The 15,870-nt window shown below is 36.3% G+C and overlaps 1 protein-coding gene across 2 annotated transcripts in view; it reads left to right on the top strand.

Moving 5' to 3' along the window:
* Window positions 1-15,870, top strand: part of Cog3 (component of oligomeric golgi complex 3) — a 53,387-nt gene that overhangs the window by 25,237 nt on the left and 12,280 nt on the right. For both annotated transcript variants that reach the window (XR_003302927.2, XM_026411963.2), the window contains exons 14-19: window positions 785-890; window positions 4,378-4,502; window positions 7,041-7,130; window positions 10,335-10,455; window positions 12,851-12,939; window positions 13,046-13,180. Coding sequence is in view for 1 of the 2 variants with exons in the window: in XM_026411963.2 (XP_026267748.2) it covers window positions 785-890; window positions 4,378-4,502; window positions 7,041-7,130; window positions 10,335-10,455; window positions 12,851-12,939; window positions 13,046-13,180 (666 nt within the window). In the remaining variant the exon portion in view is untranslated. The remainder of the gene's footprint in view (window positions 1-784; window positions 891-4,377; window positions 4,503-7,040; window positions 7,131-10,334; window positions 10,456-12,850; window positions 12,940-13,045; window positions 13,181-15,870) is intronic.

Raw genomic sequence — 15,870 nt, 5'->3', positions numbered from 1 at the left:
CACCTAAAATGAGTTTACATTTTAGTTCCTTGCTATCATCAAATATCCAGTCAAATCTGTAATTTTTTCATGATTCACTAGTTGTTAATGTTTATCACATTTGTTTTGTCTTTGAATGTATGCTTTGTTGCCCAGTCATTTGAAAGTAAGTTGATGACATCTTGATAATTCATCTTAAGTACTTTTTCTAAGAATAGAATTGTTGCCACATAGCCACAATACCATTTTGCACACTTAAAAGAAATTTAACATTAATTCAGCAGTGTTATTTACATATAGTTCATATTAAAATTTCTTCATTTGTCCTTCAAATGTCTTTTATAACTGGACCAAAAGCTTTTTGAAATGGGATCCATCAAGTTTATTGTGTTGCATTTGGTTTTTATGTCTCTTTAATCTCTTTTGAACAAATTAAGACTCCTTTCCTTCCCCACCTCCTTTGGTTTTTTGTTTTTATAGAATGACTTTTTTAGAGAGACCAGACCAGCTTTGTTGTAGACTATGCCACATTACATAGATTTATCTTAAATTCAGGTTATTTATTTATTTTTTGTAAGAATGCCAAATAGCTTATGTGTACTTTTTACTTCCATACATCAAAGGCACGTAATGACAGGTTGTTCCATGAATGATTAGGTGTATACTTCCCCCTTTTTAATTAGGAAGTACTTATAGGATGATGTTTTGATTTTATGTGAGTTCCCCAACATCTTTTCAACCAGTTCATATTGCCACACACTCCTCAAAACAAGACTATAGTGTTCTTTCTGATCTCTCTATGCAGCAAATTGCTCAGAGTTTAAAAGATGAGCAGAAGAAGTTACCTTCAGAAGCTTCATTTTCAGATGTTCGGCTAGAAGAAACAGAGTCTAACAGTCTCACAAAATCTGGTATGTAATCATGTCTTAACTTCCAGCATTTATTCATTCAGCTCAGAAACCTCTATTGAGTACTCGTTTTGTCCCAGGCATGAAACAGTTTATATCTTTGAGGAACCTACACTTTATGGGGGGAGATCTATAATTGACATAATTCATTGCTGAGTGAGATGCTCAGAGGATGCACAGGGATCTTTTGGATCATGGATAATCTTTGGGGCAAAGGAAATTACAAAGGGAATGCACTGTGAATTCAAGGGGGTGGAGTCGGGTGAGGTGTGGCGTCTGAAAGCTTTGGTTTTTATGAAGAATGTGAGAGCAGGTGACTTCAGGTTGTCTAAGATACACAGAGCAGCATGTGGAAAGGCATGCTAGAATGGAAGACCAGGGCTGCTGTGGAAAAGTGCAGTGGCTCAGTGTGTTTGGACACAGGTTGTCTGCGGGGAAGAAGCAGGTAAAGCAAGCCAGACTGTAGTAAGTGTTGTGGGATAGTCCCATGGCTTTTATACTTCTAGCTATTAGTATAGTGTATCAGGGTTATTGTACTATCAGATTTGCATTTTGTGTATTGTGTGGCTGGGATTGGGGTTAAATGTTTGGGATAGCTTGGAGTAGAATGTGTGTTATGCAAGGAGGAAAATCACTCAGGAGTGACCTAGATAATAAGGTGCATAGGAAGTAAGACACCCCCTCCCCAGCTGTAAGGGTGACACTCAAACTCAGCTTACCGTGGGACTGGTTAGGAGAGGAGGAATAATAACTCCATGGGCTTTAAAAAGCCTCAATCTCCCCCAAGATCCCTAGTTTTAGAGCATTATCAGGTATTTTGAGTCAGCTCTAGAGATGGTTGGGATCCCAAATCCATATTGCCAGGCAGCCTGGGCATTCCCTATCTGATAAAGACATTTTATCACACTTACCACATAGAAGGGGAGACTCACTGGGAGGAAATTTCCTCCTGTGAGTAGAACCATGTCACATTGTAGTGTCCCTTTTGTCCACTATACCTTGGTTCTAGTAAACCTCTAAGAGTTATTGAAGAAGATAGTATATCCCTGTCTTGCCAGCCCTGGCTTTGTATGTTTTCTCTTCCCAGTAAAGCCTGTTCTTTAATGCATGCCTGGCATTACAATGAGGCTATGTTGACAGAACTGTAAAGGCTGGTTTGGAGGCTGTTGTGTTTTGCCATTTGAAAGACACACATGATTTGAATCAGGGTGTTGATGAGCCAGTGAAGATAAGTGTGAAACAGAGGGATATGGTTAGAAGTCTTGAGTCCAAAGAATTTCATGACACACTAGAAGTGAGGGCTAAGAGAAGAGTTGAGGAAGTTCATGTGGAATCACTGAGAAGATCTGTTTATATGGATCTAGAACTGTGCTGGCCAATACAGTAATCACCTGCCATTGAGTATGTAGAATATGACTAGTTCGTTCTAATGTGCTGTGTGGAAGATGTGCTCTAAGTGTGTTAAAAATACACCAGATTTCAAAGACTTAATATGAAATAAAGGATAGAAAATGTCTTTTTAGTAACTTATATTGATTTCATGTTGAAATGGTATTTTGGGTATATTAAAGAAAATATATTGAAATTAATTTCACTTGTTTTTTCTTTTTTTGGTGGTGCTGAAAATTGAGCCTAGGGCAATACTCATGCTCTGCCACTGAGCTACATCCCGACCCCCTTTTCCTTTTTTTAATGTGGCATTTTACTCTGTCACATTCATGACTCATGTTATATTTCTATTGGACAGCACTGCTCTAGAGTTATAAGTAGAACCAGCATAGAGATAAAAATGGAGAAGCAGTTGATACTTTGGGCTTTTATATGATCACCCCACTCTACAGAGTTGAGCCATTGATTATAGCCGAGGTCTGGGGAGAGACTTAGCCAGTGCCAACATTAAGGAGCAAATTGGGGCAGAGGAGTGAACTGAGCTGAGAAAGAACATCCAGTGAGATCAGAGACAGGCAGGTGAGAGGGTTATGACTAAAACCAGGGAGGAGGGCTTGGCAGAGCCATATGAGGAAACAAATGAGAAAGATAAATTACAAGGACATTTTGGATAGAGAAGGCTTCACATAATATGAGTTAGAATAATTTGGAGTAAGAATAAAGTCTGTTTAAAGTATTGAGAATGTAATTCTGAAAGTAATAAGAAAACTTGTCTATGAGTAGCGGGTATCATGGGAGTAAAAATCTTTGGAGTTAAAATGGTCAAAGTCATATGGTCATATGTTCATCCATATGCTTATTGGTTTTACCAGAATGGTGATAGAATTTGAGGTGGAAAGCAAGACTCTGAATTAGGTGGCATGCAGAACCCAAACCAAAAGCAACTCTGAAATACATAACAACCACTTTTTCTGGTTTCTAGGTATGTCAGAAATGAGAGAATGATATCATCAGGGTTTCAAAATGAGGGCTTTTAGTGATTTGGTTCTTGGGGTGGAACGAGGTGACATAGCACATTGATGGAGAGACCATTCTCTAAAGAGAATAATTATTAGTCTCTTCAAAAAGCTGGCTTTCTTTTATGTGTAGAAAAGTGAAGGGGGATGAGGGCACAAAGGGTGATAGACGAGGACCTGTGCTCTTGAGAAGAGGCAACCAGGAGACCCTTGTCTTTCGATGGCTTGCTGTGGAAGTAAACCAACCCCCACTGCTTGTCAACAGCTGTTTAAACAGGACAATGAAAAAAAAAATGAACACAAAAGTTGACTTCCAGCTTTATTTCACTAAACTTATATTTGGGTTACTTTTTTGGCTCTTTATTTTTTAAAAAATATTTTTTAATTGTAGTTGGACACAATACCTTTATTTAATTAATTTATTTATTTATATGTGGTGCTGAGGATCGAACCCAGGGCCTTGCACGTGCTAGATGAGTGCTCTACTGCATAGCCACAACCCCAGCCCTTTGGCTCTTTATTTTGAAGGAGAGGTCCTACAGATAGCAAAATCCTTAGCAAAACTGTAGATGCTTAATATTCTTTTATATCTGTTTTAGTATTATTTTTCTTTAAGAAATTTTATAAAGGAGATCTTATTTTAAATTTTGAGGCCTTATGGAAGAGATTTAAAATTATACAGATAGTGCTTACTTAATAATAAAAAAACTTAAAAATTATGAAGTAGGAAGTTGAAAGCACTAACCCACAACACTGCTGACATTTCTCCCTGTCAGATCTGTATTACATACAGATCTAGATCTCGATCTTGTTTTAAAATAGGAATTGTGTTTATTCCATAAGCAATTTGGGTTGGGCATATATATGAAGCTGGAATATATGTATATACTCTTGTGTTCTCATTGACTGTGTTAAACCTCACTTAGATTTCTTAGGGCATTCTTGATTAAAGGCTAGAAAAAAATTGACACCATTCCAGTTATTGTTAGCTAACAAGAAGGAGTAGTTTATAGTTTCCACGTAAGTTATTGTAAGACAGACATCCACGTACGTGAAATGTGTTTTCTTTTCCATTTGGGTTTTAGGTTCAACAGAATCCCTCAATCCTAGACCACATACCACGATTTCTCCAGCAGATCTTCATGGAATGTGGTATCCTACAGTTCGAAGAACTCTTGTCTGTCTCTCCAAATTATACAGATGCATAGATGTATGTGAATTCTTTTATCTTTACTGTGAATTTATTTACTCTTTCACTTAGAATATTTTAAAATTTTTATTTTAAGATCTTGATGTATTTTATTTGTTATTCTTAGAATTATAATTTTTAGATATGGAGATTACTTGAAGGTCAATCTAGAGATTCCTAATTTGAGTATTCTGTAGGCCCTTAGGATCCACTAAAGGACTTTTATGAACACCTTGTAAATATGGTTAAATTTTGTGTATATGTATTTGTGACTTTTTAAGAATAAGAACTTTAGCTTTCATTGATTCTTAAAGGTGTCTGAGATCACCAGTAAGTTTAAAAACACTGTTCATTTTGTTCATCTTAGTTTGTAAATGATGAAAAAGAGGTGCAGAAAGTGATATATTCAATATCATGTAGTTATAATCTACATTTAGTATTAAATGCAGTTACTATAATTTAGTTTTGCACTCAATTTGAATTGATATCCTTAACAAATAATTAAGATCACATGTGGTTTTAGCCATAAACTTAGTTATTGCTAAAGTTGGCAGTACTTTTTTTTAAAGCACCAGTTTAGATTGTTCATTGATTTCCCAGAAGAGAGTTATTTTAATCATACACAGTTGTCATTCCCTGTAACAGCTGATTTGTCTGTATTTGCTATCAGTGGTTTGTTTCTAAGCCAAAATAGTTCATAAAATTTGACCATTTGAAATTCACTTTTTCATTGCTTAATTTGATTGCTGTAAGTCCAACTGCATAAAAAGAGAGAAGTGACTACATACAGGAGTCATGTAGTGAATTGTCCAGGTACCACTGTTTCTTTAGGATGTCGTTCAGAAGGAGTATGCATATGCCCTCATGTGCCAAAGGTATTCTGTACTGCAGAGTACTAGGACTGAACAAGGTTGCACAGTATTACATGGGGCATTTGAATCCTACTGCTCTACTTAAACTATATAGTTTGTCAGATCTCTTTTAGAGGAACTGTGGACATTTGGCATCTCTTCTTTCCCATACTCCAATTAGGTATATCGAATAATGGCATTAGGCTGGAATTTTTAAACTTCCTACAGTTGGAGCCAAGATCCCAAGAGAAATGTGCAGGAGGCTATTCCACACAGAATCTTTTGTTATCACAGACCCCAATGAATGAAGTCTCTGAGCTGCTTAATAGGGTCTGTAGCCCAATAAGAAGTAGGCCTAAGGAAGTTACTCTGCCTGATTTTGTTTTATGCCTTAGGCTTACCTACTTATTTTTTCACTTGGCTTACATCCAAGTCTTAAACTTTCAGTCTTACTGAAAGTGAAGAAAGACATATCCAACGCAAACCATATTAAGACTGAGCAGGGGAGGGAGAGGATATCTTCCTAAGCTGCCCATCTTTAGGTTTCTGGGCAGGTCAGTGACACAGTAGGGGATAGCTCTAATCCTTCCTTCCCATAGTAGCCTCTGTACAGGTTGAAGCAATACAGAGAGAATAACATCAAGTAGGGGGCCAGGGCCAGGGCCAGGACTGTGGCTCATAATAAATGTCTTGTACATAACCAACCACAACCATGTCATGTCTTCGGTAGAATGGAGGCAGGGAGGGCAGCAAGGGGACTGATGGGAATCCTTGTCTGACCAACTTGCCACTGCCATTTAATTTAATCCTAATTAGGATTCATACTTCATATTCCATTTTGTAACCTGTTTTCCCCCACTTAATTATATTTTCCCCCACTTAATTATATGTAACCTGTTTCCCCCCACTTAATTATAAGAATTTTACCACTTCAGCATTCTTTTTATTTATGCACAGTAGTTTGTAACTTAATTTACTGGTATTTTATTTGTCAATCTCCCATCATTGATCATTGAACATTTCCATTATGTTTATTTATTTGCTGTTTTAAATAATACCATATAATGAATGAATGTGTATGAATCTTAAAATGCAGTGCTGACTAATTGCCTGGGATTTGTTTTTAGAAGTAGATGCACTGAAGGTTTGTTTTACAGTTAGTTTCTGAGCTTTTAAAAAGAGACCACTGGTAGCCATGGTGATACACACCTTTAATCTCAGCCACTCTGCGGGCTGAGGCAGGAGGATTCCCCTTGGCAATTTAGCGGGATCCTGTTTCAAAAAGGACTGGGGATGTAGCTCAGTAGTAGAGTGCCCCTGATTTCCATCTCAAGTACAGACAAAACAAACAAACAAAACCACCCCAAATCAAAAAATTAATAATAATAAAACACTTTACAACATGAGATCATGTTGGAATGAGGTCAGTACCCTGCCTGCCTCTTGAGCCATGACTTCCCAGCATCTAGCATGGCATTCAAGAAGTGGTAGAACATTTTTATTAAAGATCACATGAGTGCTTCCAGACGTGAGTGCACATTTCAAAACTATATGTTGGTCTAGAAAGGTTGCATGGGAATAGAAAGCTCCAAGAGGAATGGTATCAGTAATAAACAGTAGTGAAGGCAAGCATGCATTTGGTTTGCTGCACTCAGGACCTAGGATTTTCCTTTTATATCTGTTTTGATGTTCTCTTTTATTCCACCAGAGGGCGGTGTTCCAGGGATTATCACAGGAAGCATTGTCTGCCTGCATTCAGTCCTTACTGGGAGCATCAGAGTCTATCAGCAAAAACAAGGTTTGACGAAGTGTTAGGTGAAATTATATTACCTATAATATTTTGCAATATAGCATTTATTTATAGACACAGAAATTTAAAGCTGTTTTGACAATAAGATTTGTTTAATATGATTGAATTTTGAGGCCCTTTGAGAGAAGCTAGTATTTCATTATAGTGCTCAGTAAAGACTGCCCTAAGAGAGTCTAGCTTTGCTAAACCAAAATTGGTACTTAGTTTATCAGTTCTGTAGGATAAAGGTTTCTTGCTGATTCCCTGAAATACCAAGAAACTGTTTTTAAGGATATTAGCAATTTAACTATCTCTGCAATGGTGATTTAAATAGTTGAATAGTCTTACCAGGAGGAAATTAGCCTGTCAATTTTGAGGAAAGGCAATTGTCAACCTTGGGTTGTATGAATAGAAGGAGTTGCCATGACTATGTGGCTTAAGATTTTCAATCAGGATGGGATCTGATGTTGAAAACTGCTGGCTGTGCTTCTTCCATGGCACTGAGATTTTTTTTTTTTTTTTTTTTTTTTCCCCAAGAAGTAGAGCATGTTCAACAGCACTGCTCAGCTTAACTCTTCACTTAAAATACCTCTCACCTTCAGGGAGGGAGCTGTGGGGACTGTTTCTACCCAGAATTTCATTACTGCTTGGAGGGTTTGAACTCTCTAACTTCCAGATTCTACCTTTGTTTGTAACCATTATATTCTAGTCAGAAATGGAGAGTTGAAATTAAATTTTGACAAAGGGACTAGAAGAGGATGGAGAATAAGAATGTAGATAGGAAGATTTAAGTTTTAAATAGCACTTGCAAGCCTGACTTCTCACATTTTTTGTAGATGAAATTAGGGAATGTATCTAATATTAGGGAAATGGTAAAGTAAATTGGGGCATATTCTATATGGTGGAAATTTATACATCCATTAAATTTTTTAAAAATGAGACAAGATTTAACTTAAGTATGTTCAGGCAAAAAGAAAGGATACAAATTAGATATATAGTCTAATTAGGTAATGAAAAATGTATTAAAAATAAATATGTGATAGTAAAAACATTTGTGTGACTATGGGTGCTTTTTACCCCTATTTCCTACACATTTCTTTAGGGGCATATGTGTCTTAGATCACCAGAAGGAAAAGAATGGTCTAATTAAGAAAAAGTTTATGTGCTGATGTCTCTTGTATCATTGTCTTCTCTTTTAAGCTTTTGATCATTCATCCTTCTGTCTTCATTATCTGTAGGCCATGCTCTTTTATTTAATTCTGTTTCCTACATATTATAAGAGGTTTAGGTATGTGTGAGGAAGCCCTAAGTTTGGTAAGCATTAGCTTACTTATTTTCATTGCTGAGTTTGTGTACTATTGCCTTTTAGTTTTTGGTTAAAAAAAAAAAAACAATGAAATGGCTTGATGTGCTAGAAAGATTTTCTTTTTTTAAAAAAATGTTTATTTTTTAGTTTTAGGTGGACACAATATCTTTATTTTATTTTTATGTGGTGCTGAGGATCAAACCCAGTGCCTCACGCATGCTAGGTGAGCGTTGCTAACACTTGAGCCATATCTGGAGCCCTCTAGAAAGACCTTTTCTAGTTTTTTTTTTTCTTTCATTAGTTGCTCAAAACATTACAATGATCTTGACATATCATATATCATACATTTGATTCAAATGGGGTATGAATTCTTATTTTTCTCACATGTACAGATTGCAGGATCACATTGGTTATGCAGCCACGTTTATATATACTGCCATACTAATGTCTGTTGAATTCTGCTGCCCTTCCTGTTCCCTTCGTATGCCCCCCTCCCTTCCCCTCCCTTCCCCTCCCATCACCTCTCTCTACCTCATCAACTGTAACACATTTCTCTTTTTTTCTTTCCCCTTACACCATCTTATATGTAATTTTGTATAACAACGAGGGTCTTAGATTTTCTAGTTTTTAAGGCAGGAAATAATTATTACATTCTTAAGTTGATCACCTAGTCTGTTAGTAAATTCACATGATACTATTTATTAGGTTACAATAACTTTAATAAAACAGAGGAGATTTATTTGATACTATTTTTGCTCTCAAGTCTTAGTTCTTTTAAAAGTATCTTAAAGTGTAACATTTATACTTATTTGATGCCCTGTGTTCAGAATGCAAAGTGAGTTTTCATTGCATAAGTCAAACTTAGAAGCTTATTAGAAGTAGGGAGGGAGATATTAATGGGGTGTCACTTTATTTAATAATCCCTTTGAATTTATAATGCTTTACTGAAGGATAACTTTTTCTAATGTAAAATATTTTATTTGAAGTATTTTTGAGATAAGATTTTGCCTTGAAAGGCAGCAAGAAAGTGCACATTTAGTCTTGCTTTTACTAAGATACAGACTCTTGAAAATAAGAGCTGTGGTTATTTATTTTTTAGAATTGGGTGAACTTTGAGAACTCACTTGCAACATAGGGTTCTTAGAGATAGGTTCTGACAGGGTGAAAGGGCATATGGAACTCTCAAGGGTGTAGGTAGTTAGTACTCTCTTGGTGGCAGGATAATCCAAAATGGTGACCCGCAAGCCATCTTACATTTAGAGATTCCTTTTGTACTTTTGTAAAAAAGTATTGAGTATGTCTGATGTTCTGGATATTGAAATTGCTTTGATCAAACAATGAAAGCTATCTTCCTGAAGAGAAAGAACTAGAAGACCAAGAGAGGGCAGAATCATGCTCATACTTAGAATTCCTATGTACCTCCTGCTCTGTGCTAGTGTTGGATAGCATCATCTTTTCTACCTCTGCACCATATGAAAATATATTTGACTTCTCTTTCTAGATTTGGTGTTTGTTGTCTTTTGTCTAATTTACTTTCTTGGATTTCCTAAGTAGAGCAAGTGGTATTAAGAGTTTGAAGCAAGGGCTGGGGTTGTAGCTCCGTGGTAGAGTGCTTGCCTAGCATGTGTGAGACACTGGGTTCAATTCTCAGCACCACATATAAATAAGTAAAATAAAGATCCATTGACAACTGAACAATATTTTTTTAAAAAAAGAATTTGAAGCAAGATTTTTCTATTTAATTTTAACATGGGTAATATGGGAAGAGCTCATTGCACACTAGAGGCATATTAGTGCCATAAGGCTATAAAATTAGATAGATTAGTATTGATTAATAACATGTGTCTTATATGCTCCTATTTTTATTTAATCTGTGATAATATTAATTTTTCTGTTTTACAATTTAGACTCAGATTGATGGACAGCTTTTTTTAATTAAGCACCTTTTGATTCTTCGAGAACAAATTGCTCCATTTCACACTGAATTCACCATTAAGGAAATTTCCCTGGACCTCAAGAAAACTAGAGGTACTTTGTTGTCCTGGCTGGCACACCTGGGTATGTTTGAACCTGTCCAGATGTGTCAGCACAGGTTATAGGTTATTTTATGTTCATCTGCAATGTTTTTGCATGCTTTGCTTGCTAAGTGTGTATCTTGTTCTCACTAAGCTGAGCTATCAATATCCTAATTACTCTAACTTGCTGTATTTTCTTTAAGAGAGTTTTATATGAGCATTTCAATTTGTGATGTACTATTACCGTCTTAGACTCTGCCACATATTACTTACAACCAGTTACAAAATGAAAAATCAGTATAATAGCTACTTAGTAAATAGTACCTGATAGCTAATTGGTATGTTTTAAACCTGGAGTTGAGTTTGTCAGTTTGTGAAAATTCAGGAAATCAGAGTAAAAATGGGAGGAGTACTTGTTTAAGAGTCTGAGAGTTGATTTTCTTTTTTTCCTGTTCATCATTTCCTAGCTCTTGTGTGATCTTGGATGGGTGTTTTGTCTTCCCTGCCCGACCTTCCTCCTAGGTAAAACGAGCATAATGAACTCGTTATGATTCTCTAACTGGGTTGTCAAGATCATTAAGAATGAAAATATGTTAAGGTGTTTTCTATGTTTTAGGTACTAAAGTGAGCTTATGTAGTGTTTTTAAATCTGCTGGTTGATAAGTAATCATGTAGATATGAGGTCTCGGAATTGGTAAAAAATATTGACTCATCGTGGGAAAGATGATTCATCCATTCTGATGATTTGTCTATGAATTAATGAGAGATGACTTTTAAAAGATTAGCTACTTTCCAAGCTGTTGGTCTTCAGCAATTAAGGCTATACCATAAACATCACTCATTTCTCTTAATTACTTACAAATTTTTTGTAAACTTTATCTTTTCTTAATCTTTTCTAAAAGGTTTATGCTTTTATGCCTTAAGCCGTCTGCTTATATAATGAATTAACTTTCTCTCTAATGTATGGGGGCAATTGAGAAAGTAGTCACTGAAGTTATTTTCTGTGTTCTGTGATTCAGAGCAACCCCAAATACAGAAATTCCAAATATAGCAGGATTTTAGTTCCATAATTACTGTGCTTGTCTGGTTTAACTCAGCTGAGATCCACTGTGGCTCCTGCAGAGTCATATTAAAACATTTGCTTCTTTTCCCCTAATTTCTCACCTGTCCACCACAGAGAATACTTTTTTGGTTTATAAAGCTTGTGTGTATCATTTTTTTTTTTTTTAGGAACCAGATTTTCTGGCTTTTGCCTTTACATAATGCATAATTTTCAAATGGCATTTTCTTTGAGGCTCTTACCTCCCAATTCTCCAGGTGATTTCCTTCTTTTCTTTCAGTGTGAGGTATGGGAATGGTGCTCTTGTCTTGAAGAATTCCTGGCTGCTGATGTCTGTTTTAAGTAATGAGATAGACAAGAGGTTAATTTACTTTATTTTTATTTTTTTCTAATTCTTCTTATTATTTTTTTAGTTTTTGTTGATAGTCTAGATTCACTGAGGTGTGAGAAGATGAAACATCCTAAGATTTTGACAAAATTTGGTTTAAAGAAAATGTTTTTCCCCATGTATTGTGAAGCTTATGTAACCCTACCAGATGGTGATTTGATTCTATTTATTGCAAACAGAATCTTTCAGGTATCCTACAAAAAGATAGCAGACACAAAGAGTCACTCACGTTTTTCTATGAAGCCTGAATCTGATAGAGAGAGGTTCTTTTTCATTAAGACCAGGGTCAAGGCAGTATTTATTGTGGCATGTGCTTGCAAAACCAGGGTTGGAAGCATTTCATGCTTTGCTTTCTCTAGTCGGGCAAAGCAAAGAAATGGCCTTTTTTTTCTGTCACTTAATTTAATTGCTATCTTCACTTTTAAGCCTCTAACCTCTCACAACTAATGTTATATCTTATTGCATTTGAACATCAATGAGACCTCAGTTAGTACTTTGTGTAGAGTCTAGTTAGTCTGGAGGTTAAGGGGTAAATATGTCCTCTTGGTGTTTTCTGTCTGGCTGACACATTGTTTTATTCATACTCCTTCAAGTGAATAAATTTCTGTGCCAGTCAGGATCTTAACAAATCTGGGTAAGTATGTGAATGTTTTTTAAAAACAATTTAACATCCCAAAAATAAAGAAGTGAAATTTTATGATAACAAGTATAATTTATCATTTTTCTTTTTTTCTGTAAATGGCAAATTAAAATTAATAGTCATTTTGCAATTCAACTTCTAGAAAATAACTGTGTGGGTACTGTGGCCATATTTGACGTTCATCTCACCCTTAGTCTTTTTTGGAGGTGGGTTGGTGAAGATGAATGCCTTCTGGCTTCATGGTAGTAAAGAACTGATGTTACACAGAGCTTCTCTGTTGAAACTGACATGTTTACTGGATGAGAAATTTTGTTTCACAGATGCAGCATTTAAAATCCTGAACCCTATGACTGTTCCAAGATTTTTTAGGCTGAATAGCAACAATGCCTTGATAGAATTCTTGTTGGAGGTGAGAAGAGTCTGTTTCATTGGTGGTGGGATAAATGACATTCTTTATGTGTCTGGTAATTTCTAGGCACATAAAAACAGGAGGAAATTGTCATCTTCTTTTTAAGGGTACTCCTGAGATAAGAGAACATTATCTTGACTCTAAAAAAGATGTAGACCGGCATCTGAAATCGGCCTGTGAGCAGTTTATTCAGCAGCAGACCAAGCTGTTTGTAGAGCAGCTGGAGGAGTTCATGACAAAGGTAGAGACGGGGTGCCTGCTTGGTAAAGTCATTTTGCATTCTTCCCTGGCTTTGCTTTTGAATTACCCTTTTGTGAAAACTCTGGCAGAAGGAGATGGTAGTCCAAATCTCAGTGATTAGGAAATCATTCTGTTTCCTATTACAAGAGCTTTGCTATGTGGACTTTTAGATATGCTTGAGAGTTTTTGTTTTGAAGAGGAAGATAGCAAATGCTGCATAGCTGTTGTTGCATTGAGTGATCTGCATGTGGGCCACCGCTCGCAGTCTCCTGGATGCTCACTTCCTCCTACACCTGCATGGCAACAACTGCAGATTTTCTATTACTTAAAATGGAGGGTTTATTTTTCTTCTTGCTTTGCCTTGTTATTTGCCCCTTTCATTTTTGCATGCATAATTGAGAATTGAAGATTTTCTATCACTACATTGTAAACTGTCATATAAGTGGACTTAATATACATATATATGACAGGCTGACTCTTTCTCTGTCTCCTAAGCGAAAATCTGTCGATTGACAAAGAGCAGAGCAGATCATGGTCATTCTAACATTTTTGTTCAACCTAATTATTTTTTAAAAAGTGTCATCACTGAGGTCTTAAAGATGTTAAAAAAGTCTTAAAATTAACCTTTGTTTATTAAATCTCTAGTGTCTACCCCAGACTTGTATTAAAGGACTTCATAAAAAGAATAAAAACATGGTGGCATTTTCTTCAAGTTGAGGTAGTCTTAACTGGTTAGGCAAGATGTATCTATAAAATAATAAATAGCTATGCATATTATTGTTTAGTAACTTGTCGGTGGGTTATCAACTCTAATATGCCTGAGGCCTAGATAGACAGAAGATATAAATTAAGCCTGGCATGGTGGTGCATGTTTGTAATCCCAACGACTTGGGAGGCTAAGGCAGGAGGATTTTAGGTTTAAAGCCAGCCTCAGCATCTTAGTGAGGCCCTAAGCAACTGACCTGCCACTGCTGTGGCTCAGGCTCAGGATGTAAGGTTAGGGGGCTCCTGCAGTTGAAAAAAGATGAGAAGGCACTATTGGGATGATTAGGATGGTTGACTTTCTTTATTTAGAGACAGCAACAGACACCAACCAGTCCCATTTAATCCTCAGCCAGTTTATTTAGCCCCCAGCCACTTCTATAAGCCTTTTTTTTTTTTTTTTTTTATATGCAGGCCAGACAAAGAAGTCACATTACTAACAGGTTACATAAGTGGGCGCATGCTCACAAGCAAATGCTTCTGACCTTGAGTAAGTGTGCTGAATCTGGGTGTTTCTGACCTTGGCTTCATACTAAAATCATAGCCCCAATCCCATCCCCAAGCCTCAGCAAGAGAGCCTAACTACAGCCATTTTGGGCCTGCCCTACAGTAATTTATTGAGACCCTGTTTCATAAAGGGCTGAGGGAATGGCTCAGTGGTTAAGCAACTCTGGCTTCAATCCCTAGTACCAAAAAAAAAAAAGAAGAAGAAGAAGATTTAAGTTAAAAATAATAAAAAGAACAAAAAGCAAATGCAGAAATGATGAAAAAATCACCTTTTAAATACTTATTGTATTAATGGATTTTAGTCATTAATATGAAGTATTTAGAATATTTGTGTATTTTTTTCCTACCACAAAACAAAGAAGGGTAGTAGAAATATTCTGTAACAAATTTTGATTTTAAAAAAGGGAGAGTGTACAGAGTTGACAGTTTATAGTTTACAGAAAAGTTATCATTTTTACAGAAATTATTCTCAAGGAAAATTGGCTTATAAACTGTAATGTGTATTTCTGAGAGTACATTCACATTAGTACTGATAGGAGATATTGTAGACAAACATTATACAATAAAAGCAGTCAAATGAATCTTCTGAAATCTGTTGAGTTGATTATAATGCAAGCTAGGATTAAATGCTTATTCTAGATTAGTTTTTCTAGAAATCAAGAGAGTCAAAATTTATTAATAAAGTTGTCCAAGTTGGCTTTAGTACAAGCTTGATAAATCTGGTCTAACAGGACAGTTGTATATTTTGGAAGACTCTGGACTAAGAGCATTTAAAAAGGAAATGGAGAGTTTTTTTAAAAATTTTTTTTAGTTGTAGACGGACACAATACCTTTATTTTATTTGTTTATTTTTATGTGGTGCGGGGGATCGAACCCAGTGCCTCACGCATGCTAGGCAAGTGCTCTACTACTGAGCCACAGCCCTGGCCCTGAAATGGATGTCTTTATAGAAAAATCTTCCAAGTCTGAATTATATAATAGTTTACTGCCAAAGTCTTGGCTTGGCACTGAATCACAAGCCACCACACACTTGTAGATTCAAACAGCAATTCTTTATTCCCGAACTCACACCGGCCTCCACACAGGTTCAGGGGCAATCTAAAATCTGCCCGCACAATTCACCTACTCCACGAGGCTTTTTTGCAAATCCCATTTGAATCTCACGAGAACTCAACGGGAACAAGCAGCAGCAACACCCTAATCCCAGCAGCAATAATCTTCAACCTCCAACTTCCCTAAAACCCCTATTGTCTTAAACCGGGAACGCCCTAAACCCAAATTATCTTAAACCTGGATATTTCCTAAAACCTGCAGGATACACCCTAATCCTGGATCCACCCTGGTCATTGAGCAGGGTCACCTTTCTCAAACACACATGCAAGGTCACAGCAAATTTCCAAGGCAAGTCCATTTAACATGGGG

The sequence above is a fragment of the Urocitellus parryii genome, chromosome 2, assembly GCF_045843805.1.
Source record: "Urocitellus parryii isolate mUroPar1 chromosome 2, mUroPar1.hap1, whole genome shotgun sequence".
Taxonomy (NCBI): domain Eukaryota; kingdom Metazoa; phylum Chordata; class Mammalia; order Rodentia; family Sciuridae; genus Urocitellus; species Urocitellus parryii.
This window is presented reverse-complemented; position numbering and strand designations above follow the sequence as displayed.